A 23,719-nucleotide genomic window follows, 5' to 3' on the forward strand; every position below is an offset into this window, starting at 1 on the left:
TTGTATTGCTGCTCTGATGTATGCTGCATTATTGAGAATATTCCTGAAGGAATAGAGCTTCCAGTTTGATTGGTGTCAATGAGAACTCCCCTTACAGTTACATGTCTGATAATTAGAAGAATTTTCCCCATACTCTTCTGGCTCCATACATTTCAAACCTTATTTCTTCTTTCCTACTTACAGACGTCCTGTGCTGGGAATCATAGGGCCTGTTCATATCACGACATGATCCTTGGATATATACATTCATTTCGGTGATGCCTGGTGAATCAACAACAGTTGAACTATATGTGGAAAAAACTGTGAAATGTAAACATATTAAACCCAAGTAAGTATATCCCCACCTCAACGTTCCCTTAGCCAGATTCTAAGATGCCTGTGGCTCCTCCATTGCCAACTCCCTCCAGGGGATTTGTGATGGAGAGGAAGTCGAGAGGAAAGAGACAGCAGCCTAACCGGTTGTATTAAAGTCTCTCACTTTTGAAAGTTTTAGAGAAATGAACACATTGCAAAGGAATCCCCTAGGCCTCCTCTAAGTGAGCTGCCTTGAAGTTAAGCTTCATTAGCTTCACAGCAAATCTGCCTCTGATTACAGGACCTTCTGAGTAAAAGGTTTGTCCTGGAGGGGCCCGCTTTCTCCAGTCTCAGATATGCCACACTTGATTTCGTGTCTGGTTATGTTTTCCTCTTCAGCTTTTTCTCAAACTTTAAGAGCAAATCCAAAGGACTGAGATTGTGACCCAAGAACTGTTGCCTGTTTCTTAAGAGCACTAATTCTGTGTGGATTATTCAAAAATGAATGACTCGCAGCCTTATAGACATCAAGGAGGTTGGAGGAAAGCAAAGATGTGTACTGATCTAACCAAAGGGAGGCCTAGTCAAACCATGGAAGGCAGAAAGACAGGTGTTGCAAAGCCCAGGAATTCCCAGAAGACGCCCAGTGGTTGCCTAGCAGGAGGTCCATGATGAGTTAAATGCTGTCCAAAACCTTATTCTTAGTCTCCCAGGCCATGGTTTCTGTTAGTCTCACAGAGTTTAACAGACTAAAAGACGTTCACATAGAATAACTAGGTTCTCCAGAGACTTAGGTATAATTCTGAATGCCAAAGTATTAATTTAGAGTAAAATAAAACTACACAGACTGGAATACTTGTGATGGTGTGATGAGGTTTCTCTCCCTACAGGCTAGCTGCAGTGACAAGTCTGATTATGAACACAAGGTTGCTTGCTGAGTGTGGAATGATAACATGGAGCGTGTTGAGTTTGTTTGGCTGCTATGCCGAACACCACAGACTCGGTGGCTCGTAGACAACAATTTATTTCTAACAGTTCTGGAGGTTGGGAGGTCCAATACCATGGCGCTGGCAGGTTTGGTCTCTGGTGAGGCCCACAGTGAGAGGGCTGGCTTCTCACTGTAATGTAACATGGTGGAAGGGGCAAGGAAGCTTTCTCAGGCTTTTTTGATAAGGGCACTAACTCCATTTATGAGGGCTCTGCCCTCATGACCTGATCACCTCCCTAGGGCCTCATCTCCTGATACCATCAATTTGGGGGTTAGGATTTTAACATATGAATTTTGGGGGGGATACAAACATTCAGACCATAACAGAGCATGTGATCTTAAGCAAAGTTTTGCAGTGAATTTAAGTCAAATCACTCTTCCCTGTGTCTGTTGGTAGAGGCTTGCTTTTCTCTTTACATCGTTACATGCACATGTGCACATTCAACATGTATTTTTTTTCTGATTGACACATTCTTTGTTCACACATATTAATGCCATGGTTAGGGCTGTAGTCAAACACTGTGCCAAACTGGGAGTCATTTTTAATCTTTCAGGTGACATAGCAGACATCCGTTCTATATATCTTTAAATTTTTAAACTTTTGGCAAGGTAACACTCACCTATGGTTGACAAATCAGAGGACTTAAACAAAAAAAATAGCTCACTGCCCCATCACTACCCCTCACAGTTCTTTCCCCTGGAGATTACCTGCATTTCTGCAAATAATGTGAATAAAATGAACTCTCTTGATTGTCAGTTTTTAGATATTTTCTATTAGCCTCTTGTTAAGATAGATGAGGACTTAGCCCACTTATAACTGAGCAATCTTCCTTCACTCCAACACAGTTGTATTTTTTTTACTAAATTCTTACATTTGTAACATTAATAATATTCTCATGCCTTACACTTTGTTCTGCCAACTATAAACAGTAATTTTTATTCTCTAGTTTATAAAATATGGATATTTGTACCTCTCAATTCCTTTCAGCACTTCCCTATTGCAGCCTCTATTTGTACTTTAATTTTTACTTTGTTAAGATTGATAACAGTTACCTATGACATATAATACTACATATTATATGGAAGAAAATGTTCATTGAACCCAAGACTGATATTATCTGCGTTCTGTTCATAAGTTGGTTGTTGAGCAAAAAATAGACCAAGGAAGAGTTTTGTGACAAATAACCATGGTCTTTCACAGCCTGTACCTTGCTTTGCTTAAGAACTCCAGGCAAGAAGTCTTAGAATATGCAACCCGGAATGTGTTTAAGGATGACTTTGCATGTACACTGTGTCCTAAAGATGTGAACGTAGACACTAAGGCCAGTCATGTCCAGACAAGCAATCCTATGCTCGGTAAACAGCCTGGCATCACTTTCTATGATCCTGTGTAAAATCCGCCCCCACCAAAGGTCCTTGGAGAACCCGTGTATTCACTGCCTTCTCGTATGTACACTGTGCCAGCAGTGAAGCTTTGCAAACGGTCAATTCAGATGCTGCTTGTTTCTTTGATCTTGTAAATTTAGAAAACTAATAACAGCACTTATTATGATTATGTAATTATATTTCACCAAGAAGTGTCTCTGTTCCATTTCTGGTTTAGTGTTTTGTTTTTCAATTGCCCTCTTTTTCCATCACCGTTTGCCTTCTTTCCTTCCCCTTGCCCCACTTCATATAATGTAGCTGAGTTCCATAAGACAGGATAAATATAAGAATAAAAATTCTCCACTGAGTGAGTCACAGGAACCCCAAATTCAACCATAAAAACGGAATTCATCATCTTTAATTCAGTCTCACTCCTTCTGTGTTCCTCCTCTTAAGGACACCCAGTCCCAGGACCAAAAATCCAGCAGGCATCCCAGTTCCTTCGTCTGAGTCTCCATTTACTGTGTGTTGTGAAATCGGATCTGTTCTGCCTCTAAAAGAGCAATTGAATTAGGGAAGTTTTCTCTGTCCTCACAACTGCCATCTTGGTTTGATCTGAACTGAATTCTGAATCCTGTCACTGAGAAAATACTACAACAGCCCCTTCACTGCTCTCCTTGCATCTGGTGTTACCCATCCTCAAGCTGCTCTCCATTCCCAGTTAGAGAAACCTTTCTTATACTCGGATCTGATTAAATACATTTTCTGCTTACCAAGTTTATTGCTTCCTCACTGCTTGCGTGATAACGCCCTAAATCCCCAACATCCCCAACATAATATTCAAGGCCTTTCGTTATCTAGGTTCTGCTTATTTCACCAGCCTGGTATCTTAACACACTCCCCACTAGAACCACACCAAACTACTCCTCTAATAAGCCACTTCCTCTTTTGTCCTTAGGGTTTTGCATGTTTGGTCCCCTCTCACTGGAACAGCTTTCAACCACCTTCTCACCTGGCAAACTTGTGGACAGGTCTCCGTTTAGATGGCAAACCCTTCCTTGAATGTCCTCTTCTGGACATTAAGTGCTAGCTTCATGTTTCCAAAGATATGTTTTAACTGCTTCTCTGAATACATACATTAGGCTGAAGTTATCTCTTTACTGTTTTGCCCACTAGACTATACATTCTTCATGGAGATTGTATCTTATTCACTGTGCATCCCCAATGCCCAGGACAGATGCTGGCATTGCCTGATATCTGTTTACTAAATGGATGAATGAAATCATCTGAGTCCTTTGTCATACATTCCTTGATTTTCTCATAGTAATATTTTCAGCAGAGCAGATGACTATTTCATGGGACAGTAAAATTTTTCTTTAAAAGGAATGGGTGGGGCTTCCCTGGTGGCGCAGTGGTTGAGAATCTGCCTACCAATGCAGGGGACACGGGTTCAAGCCCTGGTTTAGGAAGATCCCACATGCCGCGGAGCAACTAGGCCCGTGAGCCACAGCTACTGAGCCTGCGCGTCTGGAGCCTGTGCTCCGCAACAAGAGAGGCCGCGATAGTGAGAGGCCCGCGCACCGCGATGAAGAGTGGCCCCCACTTGCCGCAACTAGAGAAAGCCCTCGCACAGAAACGAAGACCCAACCCAGCCAAAAATAAATAAATAAATTAATTAAATAAAATAAAAAAAGAGGATACTGTAATCTTATAATAAATGACAGAAATTTGGATTGATAGCATTCATTGAAAACAAAAATAAAAATAAAAGGAATGGGTGTATTAGATGATACCTCCAATTGCTTTAGGGTTATTAGAGTATTAAAATGACTGCCTTGTGTATTCTGAAGCATTATAACAGCTTTTGTAAAGCCCTTTTCAAGTTACTAGACTTTACATGGTTTGTAGGAATTACGCATGGCTAAGAGAGCGGCTTTTCTATACAATTTCATTCTCTAACCGTCTCCCTGTGTGAAAAGCAGTTGCTGCCTGTATTTTTAGGAGTACAAATAATAATCTCTGTGGTTATTCTGGGACATATTGCACTATGATAAGTGTATTCCAACTATTGTAATTTAAATTCAACAAGTTGTTTTTTTTCCCCAGAAAGCTATTTGAAATCTTATTCTGCAATCAGTTCAGTTCAAAGATACTTCCAAATGGGAAATTTGCTTTCCAATTCTTTAATTAACCTCCTTAAACTGTTTGCTGGCATTCTCTCTGCAGAGATTTCCAAATCACTGTAGGCCCTGGACTGTGGCTACGTCACTGGAGAGCTGGGTCCCTCGAAAGAGTAAGTTTTAGGGACTAAGCTTCGGCACATCCACATCTTCCATAATGACATATCCATCGTTAAGAACAGAAATTTCTCCAGATATTCTGAACTTTGTTCTGAAGTCTCCCATATTGATTTGCCTCTCTGCTTGTTTTGTCATGATATGTTTAGTGTGTGAGGGAACTGTGGCTACTGAAATGGTCCACATTTAAAAATTACTCTTAAAATCATATCATCAGACTGCAAGTTGACATAAAGCAGAGCAACGATTTTAACGTCTGTAGGTCCTGCTCCTTCATTTGTTGTTAAGCTGACTCTGACTGTGCCCTGGGACAGTGCATTTCCAGCCGGTTTCCTTGAAGCCCCAGCTCCAAGCAGGTGCAGGAGGAAGTTGGGGCTGGATGAGTGGAAAAGTGCTTCCCTCCTCTCCACACTCAATCCAAAGGGCTTCACTTTTATTTATGTATATTGAACTTCTGAGTAAATTTCATTTGAAAATAAAAAAAGTGAATAGAGCGTGTAGCTACAAAATATTTTGAAAACAGCTGCCCTAGAATCTGGGTACGGCTTAGTGGGTAGACGTGGTACGAAGCAGAATTCCCTTTTGGTTCTGGCTTGGTCCTGCATGGCCTGCATATCCTACCCATTCCATGCCCAGACTGCTCACTGATCAATGCGTTAATTATTAAACTATGGCTCGTCACACGCGGCATCTTCAAGGACAATTCGTGTTGATAACGGATCCAGTGCTTGCCCTCTGTAATAATTGTCCTTTGAAACCTCCCCACCCAGGGCTGAGAAATGCTGGGTTCACCTGGAAGAGCATTCTGAAAGACATTTTCGTTTTTTTCTGAAAACTTCCTTAAGTGGTTATAAAATGCATTTTCTTCTCTTTATCTTTATAATTTAAATAATCACTAAAATTGTTAAGTATTTAAAATATGTAAGTGAAGATGAGAAGCCAGTCAAATTCTTGTTTGTTTCTATTTCCTTCCAGCGGTGTTCATATCTCCCTTGTCATATGTGGAGAACATCACTTGGTTTTGGTTTGACCGGAAGTTCTTGCCCATCTTCTGGAGATGACAGCACTCTTTCCTTTGGGGAAATGCTCTTCCCCTACTCCATGGATTCTAGAAAGGAGAGGGTCAACACAACCCTCTGGAACCCGGCCGAGGGTGAGTCACATGACCCAACTGGCTAATCAAGATTTTATGGGATTTGTACTTTCTGTAGTAGAGAAAGAAGTTCTCATTCCCCTGGACTTTACTGAAGTGAGATGAGGTGAGATGAGTAATTGCAGACTCTTCCTAGTTACTTCAGATCTGCTCTGCTTTGGGCTGTGTGGTAGGAGGGCAGATTCGTATGTTCTCATGATAGTATTCTTGCAGTGGCAAGGAGTCTATCTCTTGCTTCCACCATGAGTCTACTCAGGAAACAGCTTCTGGAAGATAGAGGATTTCTATTCCTGGAATTTTCAAAATTTTATTTTCCCCTTTCAAAACACTGCCATTTCTTCTTGCTTCAGAAAACGTTTTGAAATTAAGCTAAGGTTTTATGACAGATTGCTTTTCCCACAGCTTCTGTGGTTGAGATAAAAGCAAACAAGCATTTATGAGTTTTTAACCTTTTAACTTTTTCCTGCTTGTAATGTCCTGATTAAGTACATACAAGTCATTTCTACATGCAAAATGTCCACTGTAAAATATATACACTTCCTGTAGCTAGTTTACTTATATTGATTCCATAGGTTTATCCTATAAACATCTGTGTTAAAGAGAATTAGAATAATGATCAATTCACATCATTCTAGTTGTGCTACCTTTATATTTCTTGTCCCATGAAAATATGGACATAGTTATTTTAAACTCAAATTCATGTTCTTTCATATCTTCATGAATTAGTTTCTGCCTTTCAAACCAATGTACATTGAGTTAGACTACTCTTTGCTCTCTGAGAAGTAGGGTGGGAAGAACAAATTGGAGGTGAAGTGATTTGCTATCCAGGTGAGTCAAGAGTTAGGTTACAGGTCATCACTTTGGTCCTTAATGCTCAACTTGTCTGCATCCTCCATTTATTAAAATTTACTTATGTAAGAGAAAAGACACGTATTTAGCAACATGAATATTAACTATAGGTGAAAGGAGAGCCATCGCCTCACAAAGAGAAATTCTCACACGATATAATTAGAAGACAAAATAATAAATCTTACCTTAGCAGCCCAAATGCTAGAATGAAGTTGTTATTGAAAGCCTAACTGTGGTGTATATTCTGAAAGAAGTCACATGTACTGCAGTAAAAGGTCCTGCAAAGTCATTAAATACTAAATACTTCAAGTATAAATGGTCTGGCTGCAAATAAGAACCACCCCCCCCAAGGTTATGCCCAGTTTGCATTAACAGATAAGACCTTCAGATATCGTTATCAGATATTTCTACTATCACTATAGATTGCTTCATTGGAAAGCCAGTGCAGACCTGTGATTATCATTATGTTTGCATACACTGTGTTGAAAATATATAATTTTTTCTAGCTCCCTAGACAGATATACACTGCAGCATTTTAGAGTTACATAATGAAAACTTCTGGAGTGTACAGGATGCAGTAAAATATGAACAAATACCTTGAGTATTTTTAGCTTTAGATAAGAAGATTTTGAATTGGGAGAAAAAGGCAACAGTGTGAAAGCTCTCTGTATGACTTTATAAAGTTAAGACATGTATGCGGTCTAAAGGTATCTAGCAAGGCAAATTGGACTTAAGATTTGTATGCTGAAGAGGCAAAGTATGACACAGAAGAAAAATTTCTCTCTAGTCCGTTAACCACATTAATAAAAAACTCTACTTACCTGATAACTTATTTGATAACTTCATGGATCATTAAAAATATGGGAGAGGTTTATCCGCAGCGTGGCTTTGAGATTCTTTAATTTAGAACTTTTATGGAGGAGGAAATCTTACATCCCTTCCAGTGGGTATAAAACCATTCTTTCTTTGGAATTCTAATCTGGTTTTACATTTGATTTTTATTGAGATTTGGGAAAGAAAGAGAGGCCACATTGAGCCACTCTTGCTTTGGGAAAAAAAATATACGAAAGAAAGTTTGCCTTTATTTATCCCAGCTTTCATGCTGAACCTCTACTCCACTTTTGGGGGCAATGGTGGTGTACGTGGAAAACCGGTCTCCATTTCCCTGTCAGGTTTTGAATACCTTCGCTTATCTGTTCCATCAACTCCCCTCCACAAATCAAAACTCCCAATTCATCAGTGTATTTACTTTAATAATTAGCTTAAAATGTTGACCTTCTGTGTTTTATTTTCAATGTACAAGAATAGGAGTAATCTCAATTTGATCTCTAAACGGAGAAATGTGTTAATTAGGAGGCGAGGGCTTCATGGTAAAGTGAGCAGAGGAGACCTACGTTTGGTTATCTTGTTATTTTCTTGTGTGTATAAAAATTAGAGACAGTTTAACAGTCTCCTCTGAAGGGTTGTGGACTTTGTTCTAAGAAAATTGTGACCTGATTATTAATAACTTGATGATTATTATTTATTTTCCATCTCAACTGTGATCCTGGTTTACATATTGAAGTTTAAAATGAATTTTAGCTTCCAGAAAAAATGGAGACAGAGGAACAAGTTTCGAACCCTCTCCTAGAAACTCACCAAAATAACAAAAAGTAATAGAAAATGGGGATAACATCTTCACCAGCTCTGAAAGTAAAGGATGTGCCAACTCTCCCCTACAAGTTTGAGACATTTTTTCCCCAGTATGGTATAGATGGAGAGCACAATGGTATAGACTGTAGGCATCGTCACACATTTCCCTTGCGTTGTAGAGCTGTATAATGTTGTGCAATAATCTGAAAGAAATTCTGGATAACTCATTTGAAGGAATAAGAGCTTTTGATAATCACAACATATAGGAGGTCCAGAATCTCCGCCCAGGATTCTTTTTTTTTTTTCGGTGTTGCTTAGCTGCAGAGGAGGAGATGGAAGAGATAGTCTGCAGCGTCTTTCCTGGTTTTATTGGATCTATATTCTTAAAGGCTCTGCAGGCAGGCTCCAATGTAGAGGAGAGGTGCTCTAACATGGAGGAGTGGTGGTTTGAAGGGAAGGGTGTGCTGTGTGGAAGCAGGGACTGTCTGACCTTCTTACACCATGTTAGCAGCTGTGGACCCGTGACAGTAAGGGTAGCAATGACAGGACATGTGAACTTGGCTACTAGGATGGTTTGAATAGCTGCTAAGCAACATAACATGTTCAGGCGTAAGCCTTTGGCTCCTTAGAGAGTTGGCCCTCTGTATCCGCGGGTAATGTATCTGAGGATTCAACCAAGAGCAGTTTGAAAATAATTTTTAAAATTCCAGAAATTTCCAAAAGGAAAAACTTGAATTTGCCAGGCACTGGCAACTATTTTTGTAGCATTTACGTTGTATTAGGTATTACAGTAAGTCCCCTACATACGAACCAGTTCCGTTCTGAGAATGCATTCGTAAGTCCAATTTGTTTGTAAGTCCAGCAAAGTTAGCCTAGGTACCCAACTAACACAATTGGCTATATAGTACTGTACTGTAATAGGTTTATAATACTTTTCACACAAATAATACATAAAAAACAAGCTAAAAATAAAGAAAACATTTTTAATCTTACAGTACAGTACCTTGAAAAGTACAGTAGTACAGTACAACAGCTGGCACGCAGGGGCTGGCATCGAGTGAACAGGCAAGAAGAGTTACTGACTGGAGGAGGGAGAGGAGGTGGGAGATGGTAGAGCTGAAGGATCGTCAGCAACAGGAGACGGAGGGCAAGCTGCACTTTCACTCACGCCTGACGCTGATGGCACAGGTTCTGGTTCCTTGCTGGATTCAATTCTGTCTACCCTCTTGTAAAAGTGATCCAGTGATGTCTGGGTAGCAGCTCTTTTTTTCTCATCATACATGACACGGTAGCACTGGATTTCATTCTGAACGGCTGCTGCAACCTTCGTGTACCGTTCTACGTTCAGGTCCTGTGCCTCAAAAACTAACGGTGCCTCCTCACATAAAGAAAACCCCCTTGCCATTTCCTGAGTCGTGAATCTGTTTGGTTCTTCAGGTACTCCTTCCTTTTGCCTCTCTTCAGCCTTTCTCTGGGCCTCCGACACCTGATGCTTCTTAGCAGCACCAGCTACATCACCACAGCTTTTATGTTTGCTTCCAGACATCCTGGACTGGAAATAAAGATACAGTACTCTATACAGTACTGTACAGTAATGTACACAAAAACACAACCACTTGTAGAGGATGCACACATGTGACAATGTACGCCAGACACGGGAACTAACTTACGTGAGTGGACATGCGAACGCATGTTCCCTTCTTTGAAAGTTCTCAACTTGAACGTTCGTATGCAGGGGACTTACTGTATATGTAGTCTAGAGATGATTTACAGTATATGGGAGGATGTGCATAGGTCACGCACAAATACTATTGATATATCATTTATATAAGGGACTTTAGTATCCATGGAGTTTGGTATCTGTGGGCGACCTGGAACCTGGAAACTGAGGGATGACGGCATAGTTAATAAATTGGGAGAGAATGCACAAATTGTGGTATATTCACACAACAGAATACTACACAACAAGGAGAAAGAACAAAGTGCTGCTACATTTAAAGCACGGAGGAATCTGGGTGATTCATCCTGAGTGAGTCAGACAGAAAAGAGCACACACTGTATGAGTCCATCTCTCCAAAGAACCACACAAGCCAAAGTAACACGTTTGGTAGACATATCCGTTAACTTTGGGAGGAGGTAATGGCTGGGAGATGGCAGGAGGGACGCTTCAGGGGAGCTGCTGATGATTCGGCATCACTTGTATAACGATTTGTATAAAGTTTATAAGGATTTTTCACTTTGTCACTATTAATTTAGGTCCATACTTAAGGTTTATGTTCTTTACTATATGTAAAAACATGGCGAATCCCATTTTGTGGCAAGAAGAAGCACCTCACTCAAGGTACTTCAAGGACAATTGGGGCTGTCACACAGCTGCCTAAGGACTTGTGCTCCAGTCCCAGGAAGTATTAAGGAAGGAAGCAGCTCTTAGGCTGTGTCTGTTTCTAGCACATCGTACCTCTCCTCCTCCTGGTACCTGCACCCTCTTCTCATCTTTGTCCATAGCTTTACTCTCCTTCTACTCCATTTTCTCTTATCTCTCATAATGGCAACTTGTCCATGCTTTGCACTTTCCACAGCTCTGGATCAACATCAAGGGCATCCTTGTACCTTTGAAACCACCTTCTAACACTCTAGTCCCCCACTTCTCTGAGAAGCTCCCGAGGGGGTGCCCCTGGATCGCCAGCACAGCCATGTGATGTCTGCCCTGGGAAGGTGCCCCCTTGGTATGGAGCAGGGATACCCAAGCTCCAGAGAGTGAGACATGGAAGGGGTCCCTTTTGAATCGTATGGGCAGGGCCAGCGATAACACTCACCCCTCAAGCTCATCCCACTTTTTGTCTTCTCTCCATTAATACAATTTCAAAGATGACGTCTCCAGACATAGTCCAGCTATGACTTCTGTAACTGAGATGCTGCCATGGCTTTCTCGAGTCCAGATTATTTTCACTCTCTTCTTTGTGTTCTTTTTATGGCCCAAGTCATTACAATTAACTTATAATCATTTTACAGTTCGAAAAAGGCAATTTTTATTAAAAATAGAATAAAACGGATTTCAAACTTGTTAAGAGGATGACTCTGGCCTTTTATAAGACATTGAAAAGTGTGAGTAACCGAAATTTTGAGCAGAGGGATTTTTTGATACTGATACGCTTCAGCTGGATAACAGTCTTTTGATTCAGGCCTTGTACTGGGTTGGCCAAAACGTTAGTTCAGTTTTTTCCGTAGGATGGCTCTAATGGCACTTAGCTGTCTTTAACTTCATTTGAAACAATTTTGTTAGACTGTATGTGACAGCTGTCATATCAGCATGCCTTTAAAAAAGACATCAAAATTGGTGAATCTTTGTGTAGCCATTTTAATATTGAAGATGGAAAAAAAAGCAACATTTTTGGCATCTTATGATTTATTATTTCAAGGAAAGTAAAAATGCAACTTAAATACAAAAATAAGATTTGTGCAGTGTATGGAGAAGGTGCTGTGACTGATCAAATGTGTCAAAAGTGGTTTGTAAAGTTTTGTGCTGGAGATTTCTCTCTGGACGATGCTCCACAGTCGGGTAGACTAGTGGAAGTTGACAGCCATCAAATTGAGACATTAATTGAGAACAATCAATGCTGTACCACCCAGGAGATAGCTAACATACTCAAAATATCCAAATCAAGCATTGAAAACCATTTGCACCAGCTTGGTTATGTGACTCGCTTTGATGTTTGGGTTCCACATAAGTTAAGTGAAAAAAACCTTCTTGACGTATTTCCACATGTGATTCTCTACTTAAATGTAATGAAAACATTCTGCTTTTAAAACAAATTGTGATGGGAGATGAAAAGTGGATACCGTACAATAAATGGAATAGAAGAGATCGTGGGGCAAGCGAAACCACTACCAAATCAACCGAAGGCCTGTCTTCATCCAAAGAAGGTGATGTTGTGTATATGGTGGGATTGGAAGGGAGTCCTCTATTATGAGCTCCTTTTAGAGAATGAAAGATGAATTCCGACAAATACTGCTCCCAATTAGACCAACTGAAAGCAGCACCTGACGAAAAGCGTCCAGAATTAGTCAACAGAAAACGCATAATCTTCCATCAGGGTAATGCAAGACTGCATGTTTCTTTGATGACCACGCAAAAACTGTTACAGCTTGGCTGGTAAGTTCTGATTCATCTGCCGTATTCACCAGACATTGCACCTTCGGATTTCCATTTATTTCGGTCTTTACAAAGTTCTCTTAATGGAAAAAATTTCAATTGCCTGGAAGACTGTAAAGGACACCTGGAACAGTTCTTTGCTCAAAAAGATAAAAAGTTTTGGGAAGATGGAATTATGAAGTTGCCTGAAAAATGGCAGAAGGTAGTGGAACAAAAGGGTTGTTTATTGAATTTTATTGAATACGTTGTTCAATAAAGTTCTTGGTGAAAAACAAAAATGTGTCTTTTATTTTTACTTAAAAACTGAAGGCACTTTTTGGCCAACCCAATAATTCAAGAGAATCTTCCGTGGGTCATTGTAAATGAGTGGTGGGGATGAACACTCACCTGAAGAAAGTTAAGGGCAAAATGAATGGAGAAAAATTGGAAGTGGAAACAGAAAATGTGTCCTAGGGTCTTAGATGGCTTTTTTGACCTATGGAAAGAAATAGATGATATAGATATAGATATAGAATACGTGGTCTTCCATGTTTCCTCAAACCTCTGAAACACCTGAGAATTTGACACTGAATTGAATCCTTTTGTGACTCAAGTTCAAGGAACTGTATACAAGTATACAAGATCCACAGTGTAGGTACATACCTACAGAGCACCTGTACCTCATCTTAGGGATAGCTTATCGAGTAAGCTGTAATTGCCAAACCACTGTAATTGATGAGAAGTAGCTCTACCAGAGAAGGCGAGCATGTCCTAAGGGGCCAATGTGACTAGCAATGCATACATGCTGCAGGGAATTTACTGCTGATGGCTTCCTTAGAGTGAGGTGGTCTGTATACACCCAGCCTTGCCTCTCCGGAGCACCCATGTTTGGAGTGTAGTCACAGGGCCTCTGCCATGCTGTGTGTCTCTATGCTGTATTGCCTGTCCTGGCTTTTTCTTATCATTATATAATCTGGGATTGGGTGAAACTTGCCGTGTCTCATGACACTTTGATTATTAATCCAAATCATTGCTGCTAACTGAGCAGTGAGTAGTGCAATGTATGCTAGAGAATTTTCTCCCTAAGATTCCTCCAGCTTTTAAATGCTCAAGTTTATTGGAAAATAAATCTTTGAAATAATATTCAAGTGATGGTCAGTGTAAGTTCTTCTATAACTTTTGGTAGAAAAAGTGCCTTCTTTCACCCCTTTTGCAAAGGAATCTGATGGTTTAATTATGACACAACACAAAATGCTGCATAACAAAATCTATTATAAAGATTGGTTCTGTCTTTGAGAGCAGAACATCAAGCACAATGTAGGTACTGACTTTTATCAAAATGGGTGGAGACACCTTCAAAAATTAGTTTTTACCATGACCAAAGCTTACAAACTAAAGGACTTTTTTAAAAAAGAAAGGAAAAATTATTTTCATTTTTATTCACTCACTCAAAAGGAATCATGATGCTTCTTTTTTTTTTTTTTTTTTTTTTTTTGCAGTACGCGGGCCTCTCACTGTTGTGGCCTCTCCCGTTGCGGAGCACAGGCTCCGGACGTGCAGGCTCAGTGGCCATGGCTCACGGGCCCAGCCGCTCCGCGGCATGTGGGATCTTCCCGGACCGGGGCACGAACCCGTGTTCCCTGCATCGGCAGGCGGACTCTCAACCACTGCACCACCAGGGAAGCCCATGCATATTTTTAAAAATAGCATTTTCTATTTGAATTTGTACTTGTCTTTTCACCTGTATTTTTGCAGATAAAGTGATAAAATGGGACACTTCAACTGCAGCTTTGCTGAAATATGTGTTTTGAGAAATCCAAGGTTTTATAAAAAAATGATAGAGTAGTGGTGATCAACAGATAAAATGTGTATGCTAGATCTTTTCTAGGAGCTCAGTGCACCTCGCACGTGTAATGTCATTTGTCCTCACAAATATAGAGATGCTGGAAGACAAAACAGTGCCTTTGCAGTGTACATCACAGGGGCTGGGGATAACACATATCAGGGTAGGAACTGTTTTCTTCATGACCTGAGTTTTTAAGGTCTGCGCGCTTTTTTTGTACAAAAGTATTGTTCTTGTATTTTTATAAACTTTATTTTAAATTTATATGGTAGAAATGTAGTATTTGGGGAATTATTAGAGCAACTAAGATTTCTAAAGACATTCAAAAATTTTTCTTATTGCAATCATTTATTTTGTAAAGGGTGTTTCCAAATGATTAATAATAAACACACAAATGCCTCCTTATTGAAATTTACTTGAAATATCTTGTGTATGAATTGATTTTGCAAATGAGGGGTTGGTTCCAATTTGAGTGGGCAGTTAAGATTTTTTCAGTTGCCCACTTTATGGACACTGCTTTGTAATGTAGTCCCCGGGTCAATAAAACTTTACATACAAGTCAAAGTTCCGTAAATAAGCTTTTGCTGTACTGAAAAATAGATACATTTTAATTTTGACCACGTAGAAAATATCATCCTTTCCAATTTCCTACATTTTATGGGCTCAGTTTATAGTCAGCTGTCACTGTTGATATCTCCTGCTATTTTTGCAATGAATAATTTACCTGAACCCTGAGAAAATAATTTCTTCTTGAAAAGAATTAAAGTCATCCATCATAAATATTCTGTTATTTTACCTGTGAAGCTACTGTTTGATAAATGTTTGGATGATCTGAGGTAAATTTTGTGTGTACATTGGATCTATGATCAAACTACTAATGGATAGACACTAAGGAGGGATAGTCACTCATTCCTTCTCTGTATCTCTCCTTTACTGTCTTAGTCCCAGTTTCTTCTTTTTGTTTCATACTCTTTTTATTTTTTCCTTTCTTCTTCAACTTTTCTTACCTTAAGGCTAGACGTATTTTATTTCCCAACTTGTCTTGAAATTTTAGTGATTCATTGGAATTCAAGGTGGTTAGAAGGAACTTGAAAGCTCAATAAAGGGACAGTTGTTAAGAACAACAAAAATGCATCTACAGCTAAATTTTACAAGTTCCTCTAAATTCAGCTTTTGCCATATTGTTAGATATAATTGCAGTACCTGTAGATCCATTCTGAATATTAGCCTCCTTTCCTCACCAGGCAGTTCTTTGTTATTTATTTATTTTTAGTTATTTTTTTAATTGACATATGTTGTGTTAATTTCTGCTGTAAAGCAAAGTGATTCAGTTATACATATATATATATATATACATACATACACACACACATTCTTTTTCATATTCTTTTCCATTATGGTTTATCACAGGATATTGAATATAGTTCCCTGTGATACAGTAGGAACTTGTTTATCCATTCTGTATATCAATATGATAGTTTGCATCTGCTAAGCCCAAACTCCCAGTCCATCCCTCTCCCATCCCCCCTCTTCCTTGGCAACCACAAATCTGTTCTCCACTCGCTGGGCTCTTGAGTGGATGTAGTCCTTTAGTCTTGGCATTTACCTAGTCAATGATTATTGCATTCTGGCTCAAGAGAGAACTTCCATTCTATAGGTGAGGAAGCTGAAAGGAAGATTAGTTATGTACCTAAGATGATCTTAGGTGACGATGGGAGAAATCCATCTTCCCGTCTCCTTGCTGGCTATTAGGTGGACCCGCCATTGTACCATCACCTGAGCTGAGGCCTGTTTGATGCCTGAAGTCAGCAGCTCTCAAGGTGTTAGAAACAGTTGGGAAGAGGCCAAATTATAGGTTAGGTATAATGAAACATATTTCAGTGTAGAATATTATTGCAGAAATTAAAGACTGAAAAGTAATTCTTTAGTACATATAAGAGAACAATCAGAGCATACTTGCTGCTGTGGTTTTGTCATTTATAATAAGGTGCAAATATACAAGTACCTATTTATTTTATTGTTTGGTAAACATTTTAGTTCTCAATACAGATCCTCCTCTACTTACAATTGGGTTACATCCCAATGAAGCCACCCCACCATAAGTGGAAAATATCATTAGGTTGAAAATGCATTTACTACACCTAATGTCATAGCTTAGCCTAACCTACCTTCAATGTGCTCAGACCACTTACATTAGCCTACAGTTGGGCAAAATTATCTAACACAAAGCCTATTTTATAATAAAGTGTTAAAAATCTCATGTAATTTGTTGAATACTCTACTGAAAGTGAAGAACAGAATGGTTGTGTGGGTACTGAATGGCTGTAAATGGCTGAGGGCTGCAAACTGAGCCCTCAGTTGGTAAGGGGGGTGGGTGGTCTCATCTTCCCAATCTGTCTCGGGATCTCCTGAGCCAGCAGCTAACCCCCCCCCAGCACCTCCATCCCCTGTCCAATCTCAGTCACCCTCTACTAACTGGGTACCAGTGATACCGGTTAAAAAGGCTAAAAGCCCAAGACCAAGCCCATCACTGGCAAGGAATTCAGACCCAGAAGGGGGTGAAAAGAAAAAGAAGAAAAAGAAGGATAAGAAACCCAAAAAGGATAAGAAGCACAAGAAGCACAAAAAGCACAAGAAGGAAAAGGCTGTAACTGCAGCTCCTGCAGCTCCTGTAACCCCTGAGGCATTGCTGCTCCCACAACCGTGTCAGCACAGGAAGAGCTAGAGCCTAAGTAGGAGACTGAAAGTGAGGCTGAAGATAACCTTGATGACAGAAAAGCACCTTCGTGAAAAGGCCCTGAGATCAATGAGGAAGGCTTAAGTGTCCCTGCAGTCCTAGGTGGAAATGTTTGTTATATAAATTTTACTTGGTCTGTATGCAATTCAGTTTCAAAATTGCTAAAAATGTGTTTGAGCTTTAGACTATAACATTTGTTGTAATAATTGCTACGTTGAAGTTCACCATATAAAAAAATGGGCACGAATTTACATTGCAAAAGGTGTCCACAGTGTATTAGTGACATTCTTTCATTGATAGCTGACATAAATTCATTTAGAGTGAAATATTTTAAGCCAAAAAAAAAAAATCCCTTTTTTAAAAAAGGGGGTTTAAATTTTGTTGGCCTTCTTATGGTTCCTTTAAATGCCCGTCTATTCCCAGAGGTTTTTGTTTATATTTTTTCTTTCTTTTTTCCTTTTTCTCATTTGAGTCTTAGCACCCGTTTAAGTTATGATGCTTCCAAACTTGTATGGTTTTTGCAAGCTTGCCCAGAAATAAGACCACCGTTGAACTACCACGAAAGTATAAATGAATATTTTAATGCCACAATCCCTCCTGTTGTCTGTGGAGTCTCTGCTGAAATGAATCAGGATTTGAGCTCTAGGATGAGACAGAAAATGAAAGCATGTTGTTTGCCAGGACACTGTGGGTTTATATTGATGTGTAACAAGTTGATTTGGAACACTGGAATTTCACTGTATTCTGTTTTTTTTATTTTTATTTTTTTGTAAAGACAATTAGCTAGTCCCAGGAAGCATCCTTCAGTTATATAAAATTTTGTTTTATAAAATGTCATGGCTCCATTCATAATTTTGTCTTGTTCTTCCGATTGGAATATACAACTTTCAGAGCTCTTGTATTTGGAAAGCTGGAAGGGCCCAGACTTTGAAATAGTGTCTTGTTTTCACTGTTTTTGTTTTGTTTTTTAAATTAAAGCTGTATAAAGCTTGTGGATTAAACAGAATAAATTTCTAAATTAAAAAAAATCACAGGAAAAACTCAACAGATAAACAATGAGCATAGACTGTGTAAAAGGTTTAATTTTGAAATTCTAAAATTGCAGTTTGGAATGTTAATTGTGGGATGACTCTTGATAGAGCATCTATTTTTAACTAGAAAAATGTAGCTCCTCTTCCTTATTAACTAAAATCAAGAAATCTTAGTTTTGTAGCATCTAGATTTGGTGATACTTTAAAAAGAATCATAAATAGTGATAACATGCTAGAAATTTTGTGTGACAAAAACAATTGTTGAAGATAGGTACTTTGAATAGAGGAAGACTACCTACAAAAATAATGGTGCTGAAATAGTTATTTTAAAACAAAATTTAGAATTGAAAGTATTCTTTATTTAGGAGAATTTTCACTAAGGTTTGCAGTATTTGTACAGAGAATTTCATCTTGATTTAAAATACTATGGTATACTGAAAATAGTTAATGAAGGATATCGACATATTCAAACTTCTTAATTATATAATTCAACTCTGATCAAGGCTGCAAGTAAAATGTATTCAAAAGTTAAAATAATAAGATCCTATTTACAGATACATTCTTTTAGAAAAAGCTGTGACATAGAGGGTAAGAAATTGATTATACTACCTGAGTGTGCACCAAGAATTATCATTCTGCTTATAATTGTTTATAAGCAATATAAAGACTATCCTGTTTTAATACTCATGGAAACGCATGGATATCTGGTATTTAATTTTTATAAAATATTTATTGTAAAAACTAGTTTTTGAGTATAATCATTGTTGAAAATACAACCTGTTTTGCAACATTAACTATTTTAGCTCCTTCATTCACTTTTTTCACTAAGGTCTGAGATTTTATCTTGACTTTAAAATTGTTACAGTAGGCTGGTACTTTTTATTGTGAGTAACTCTAGACTTTCGAAAAAGCCTTTTCTCCCTGCAAATTAATATTCGACAGGCACTAAGTGGTGGTCTCCTCAAGGACTGCGGGGGGAGGAGCACAGCAAGCAGATGGGTTGTTGCAGTGAAGGTCCACACAGGTGTTCACTCTAGGCATTTCAACTAGAAGGAGTTTAATGCAGGGGATTACCCAGGTTATGGAGGGGTTGTAGAGCCAAAAGGGGTTGGTGAGGCAACCCAGGGATTAGCAACAAGAGGAAACTGATACCACTAGTACCACCCCTAGGTCTGGGAAATGTAGAGAAGAGATGTGCTTCCGGAACCCAGAAGCTAGGAGGCGCTAGACCCATGGACAGAGTGGATATTCAGTGGAAGCTAGAATTTTTTTTTTTTTTAACATCTTTATTGGGGTATAATTGCTTTACAATGGTGTGTTAGTTTCTGCTTTATAACAAAGTGAATCAGTTATACATATACATATGTTCCCATATCTCTTCCCTCTTGCGTCTCCCTCCCTCCCACCCTCCCTATCCCACCCCTCCAGGTGGTCACAAAGCAACGAGCTGATCTCCCTGTGCTATGCGGCTGAGAAGCTAGAATATTAAGGGAGATGCAGCTGCAAAAAAAAGACTCCACTTAAAGCAGGGCTGGGGGTTGCAAGAAATACCCTGGCTTTCCCTTTCTCCAGCTGTCTTCCAGTGCATTCCCTGGTCAAACCTACCAGTCACCAGAGCAAACGAAGTGGGAATGGGAGCAACAGGCAAAAAAACCAGCAGAGGAGTAAACTTTGTACATAATACATGTCCCCAAAGATGACAATGTGCCTTCCCAATCTTGGCCATACTTAAAGTAGTAAAATATCACACACACACACACACACACACACACACACACACAGAGCCATCTGGCAACTCCAAATTATACAGAACAGCAGTAAGTAGTTTTTTAAAATGAAGGTACAATTAGCTAAGTAATTCTAGGCCTTCATTCAGAATCTAATTACTTACTCTAATTTTGCACATAATTACTAATTGAAGCAGACCAGACACAGTAGTTTAGAAAGGTAAAGTGGGCTGCCAGGTGTAGATGAAGACACATCCAAAGTTGGAATGTTTAGCATTCTGCAAATGGATAGAGAACAGAAAATATACCCCATATAATTGAGACAAAATACATTAAAAGTTTTTCTGTGGTGGTTTAATATAAAAAAAAAAACTGTCATCCCCAACTTGAGAACCCTGGAAGGCAGGTCTTCGAGGCTTGAAATCTTGCATTTATTGATGTTGCTAAAGGTGAAAAATCAATCACTGAGAAAAGGTTAAATTATTAATAGTATTGGCTGTTTAAATGGGAAGAATTTATAAAAGTTATTACATGGATATATAGACTCAAGTGGCATCTGTCCCCTAGCGGAAACATAAGTGTATTTTGAACACTTCAAAACATCTTGATACCACATATATGCATATGTGGTATTACTAGAGAAAGACGTGTAAAAACATTAAATGTGAATAAGGAAGATTACTGTTAAGAAAACAAGTGAAATGCTATGCAAGCTTCCCTTACACACACACACACACACACACACACACACACACACCCCTCAGAATGAAGAATCCGAGGGCAACATTAATTCATTTATTCTACAAATATTTACTAAGCACTTACTACACCTCACATTTCGAATATGTTTTATTTGTTCAAAAATGACTCCGTTTTCAAAAATATCTCACAAGGTAACTATATAAAACTTAGCCAGATGAAGGGTGAATGCACTTTAATTTCATGATTGTTTATTTTGAGATTGATGTGTGTGATTGATGTAACTGGTCACATATGTGAGATGTTTTCTTTTGCTTATTTACTGATATTGAAATATTCAGTTTATTGGGGACACGTTTATCACCTGAAATAGATGGTAAATATTTTAAAGATATTATCATGGGTTATTTGGCAAGGATGTCTGACAATTTATACAAGAAAGAGGTAAGACTGGTATTTGCATATTATGGCTCCCAAACTACAATATTCACAGAAAGATATTTTTGTGATGCTATTTGAGAGAAAGCAGAAAAGGAAATGAGAGATAGCCCTACACGTTAGGTTCCCCAACTCCACCACTGCCACCAAACCTCACCACCCAAAAGTGTTCATAAAATGTGTTTATGTGCAGTGGCTTATACCTGGAGAGAAATCTCAGCTTTCATCAGACTTTAGACTTTCAAATTGTAAAGTACCATTGAACTAGTGTAATTGCAATCTTCTCTCTATCTCAACAAAAGGTACACTGTTCTTGCTTTTATTTTTTGCTTCAGAAAAATAGCTCATTTGTGGGTTCAGGTATTTATACATCCAAATGTGTTTATTAATGATGAAACTGTCACCATGGTTTCTCCAAACGTATCAGGCAAGTTTCAGTGAGCAATTAACATAATTAAAATCATTTTGATTTTCTAAGGTCCTATTTGCTATTGAGTATAAAATTCCAAGTGAATTAATAAGCTAAAGTTTAGTGCATCCCTTAGAGGAGAGATGCAAAAAGATGACAGTTCCTCATTTGTAAAAGTTAAGTGGTGGAAAATGGAATTTCATCACTTAATGGCTTATAATTTAACCAATGAGAGAATAAAGATATTTATCATCTCATGTATAAAAACATGTTATATGCCTAGTTTATATCCACCCTGACTATCTCAAATCATTAAACATGAAAAAAAAATTTTAAAATGATTAAAATCAAACAACCTGGAAAAACACTAAGCAAAAAACAATTATAGAAGGCAAATTGATTAAAGTCTTCCTTCTCTCTCCAGATTTCTCCCTTCTCTCTTCTTGTTTCCTTCCATCCCCCATCCCCCGTTTTTATTCTTGGAGTGCCATCTGAAAAGATATCCCCTGACCCCCCTCACAGAATCCAGAGTTTTTGAATATAGCCTGACTACTGCATACATACATTTCATTCGGTGATGAGTTTTAATTTCTGACCAGTAAATACCAAAATTAGTTAATTTAGTCTTTACATGTGAATTTCTGTTTTCACTTGTGTTGATAAATATGGTGAGCTATTGTTACTGTAAGCCTGAAGATTTTAATACAGTAAAACATCACCGATTCTATTATTCTGCCATCTATTTAATAAAGCCAGCCCTACATATTTTGACTCGAGTCTACTGACCAACATAGGTGAGTGGCAGATGTCTCATTTATTTCTCAGATTTCTCTCCTTAACTTCTTACTCTTGCCTTCACTTTTGGTTTACTGTCCTGTTTCTTAATTTCTGATCTTCATGTTGATATTTGGTCATCATGGTTTGACACTTGGGTCTCTCTTTTAAGCTCGGTTTGACTCCAAGTCTTGTGATCACATTTCTTATATGCGTTAAAGTCATTTTCAGCGACAAACCTTGATCCACTGATTGTACTGTCTTGTTTCTTCTATAAGTACATCCTTGAGGACTTGTATCCTACCACTAATGGAATTAAAATAGTATGATGTGCTGTGTATATTATAAAGTTTAAATGGCTTTTCTTTTAAAGTAGTTATATAACTTAAATTGCTTCTTTCAGTTAAATTAGTGAGAGCCGTAGAATATAAAATGATCTAATATTAGAGATGCAAGTAGTCATTTTTTAGTAATGTGCATTATTAATTCCTCATCATTGAATATTATACTCTTCTAGAACATATTTAACTTAGTTCAACAAAAATATTTAATTTGGAAGTATATGATTATTCCGACTTACTTCCAAAAAAATTTGAGGTCAGGCTGAGGGATTTTGAACAGGCCTGGCCTTTGACTTTTAAGAAATAACCATGTGAGACACGTAAGATGCCTAACAATTTAGGGACACGTAAGTGGCTTCAGTTCTGAGTAACCTGTCTTTCCTAACAGGCTCTCCATTTAATGCTGTGTGAACTACCATGTAATGATTGCTACCAGTGCAGCTAAATGCTTTTATAATTAAATCTACATTGAATGGATTTCTTTGTCTTTCCTAAGCAGTTTCCTGCTGTGTGTTTAAACTTCTTGCAGCTTAGAGTATTGTCGCAGAAAATGTAAAATATGTTAGAATGAAGTGGAATTGAGTTCTGTGGCAGGAAAAAATATATATTTTTGCCAAATAAATAGGTATTGAATTGTATTCATTAATAACGTATCTTGTAATGCCAGTTATAGCTTAGGAAAGATAATATCTTTTGTGAAATCTATGGGAAATATTATATCTTGGCAAGGAATATAGAAATGTTTATAATTATCTCTTTCACTGTGTAATCTTTTTAGGTACTCCATGGGAAGCATGATTCATGGTGGTTGAAAGCAATAATTTAGGAGTTAGAATGAGTTTAAGTTCTGATTGTTCCATTTACTAGCAATGTGAACTTGATTATTTATCATTTGTAAGTCTGTCAAATGGGAAAATAATAGTTCTTGTGGCATAGAGACATTTTGAAATTTAAATGTAAAGAGGTACATGTAACATGCCTATCACAGTGTCTGGTACCTAATAAATATT

General features: G+C 38.3%; 1 protein-coding gene across 2 annotated transcripts in view; it reads left to right on the top strand.

The window, feature by feature from the left end:
* Positions 1–222: 222 nt before the first annotated feature.
* Positions 223–23,719, top strand: part of LOC307195021 (uncharacterized protein) — a 44,283-nt gene continuing 20,786 nt past the window's right edge. For both annotated transcript variants that reach the window (XR_013830699.1, XM_079938642.1), the window contains exons 1-3: positions 223–328; positions 4,874–4,940; positions 5,920–6,097. Coding sequence is in view for 1 of the 2 variants with exons in the window: in XM_079938642.1 (XP_079794768.1) it covers positions 258–328; positions 4,874–4,940; positions 5,920–6,097 (316 nt within the window). In the remaining variant the exon portion in view is untranslated. The remainder of the gene's footprint in view (positions 329–4,873; positions 4,941–5,919; positions 6,098–23,719) is intronic.

Source organism: Stenella coeruleoalba (assembly GCF_951394435.1).
Source record: "Stenella coeruleoalba genome assembly, chromosome: 12".
Lineage (NCBI taxonomy): Eukaryota > Metazoa > Chordata > Mammalia > Artiodactyla > Delphinidae > Stenella > Stenella coeruleoalba.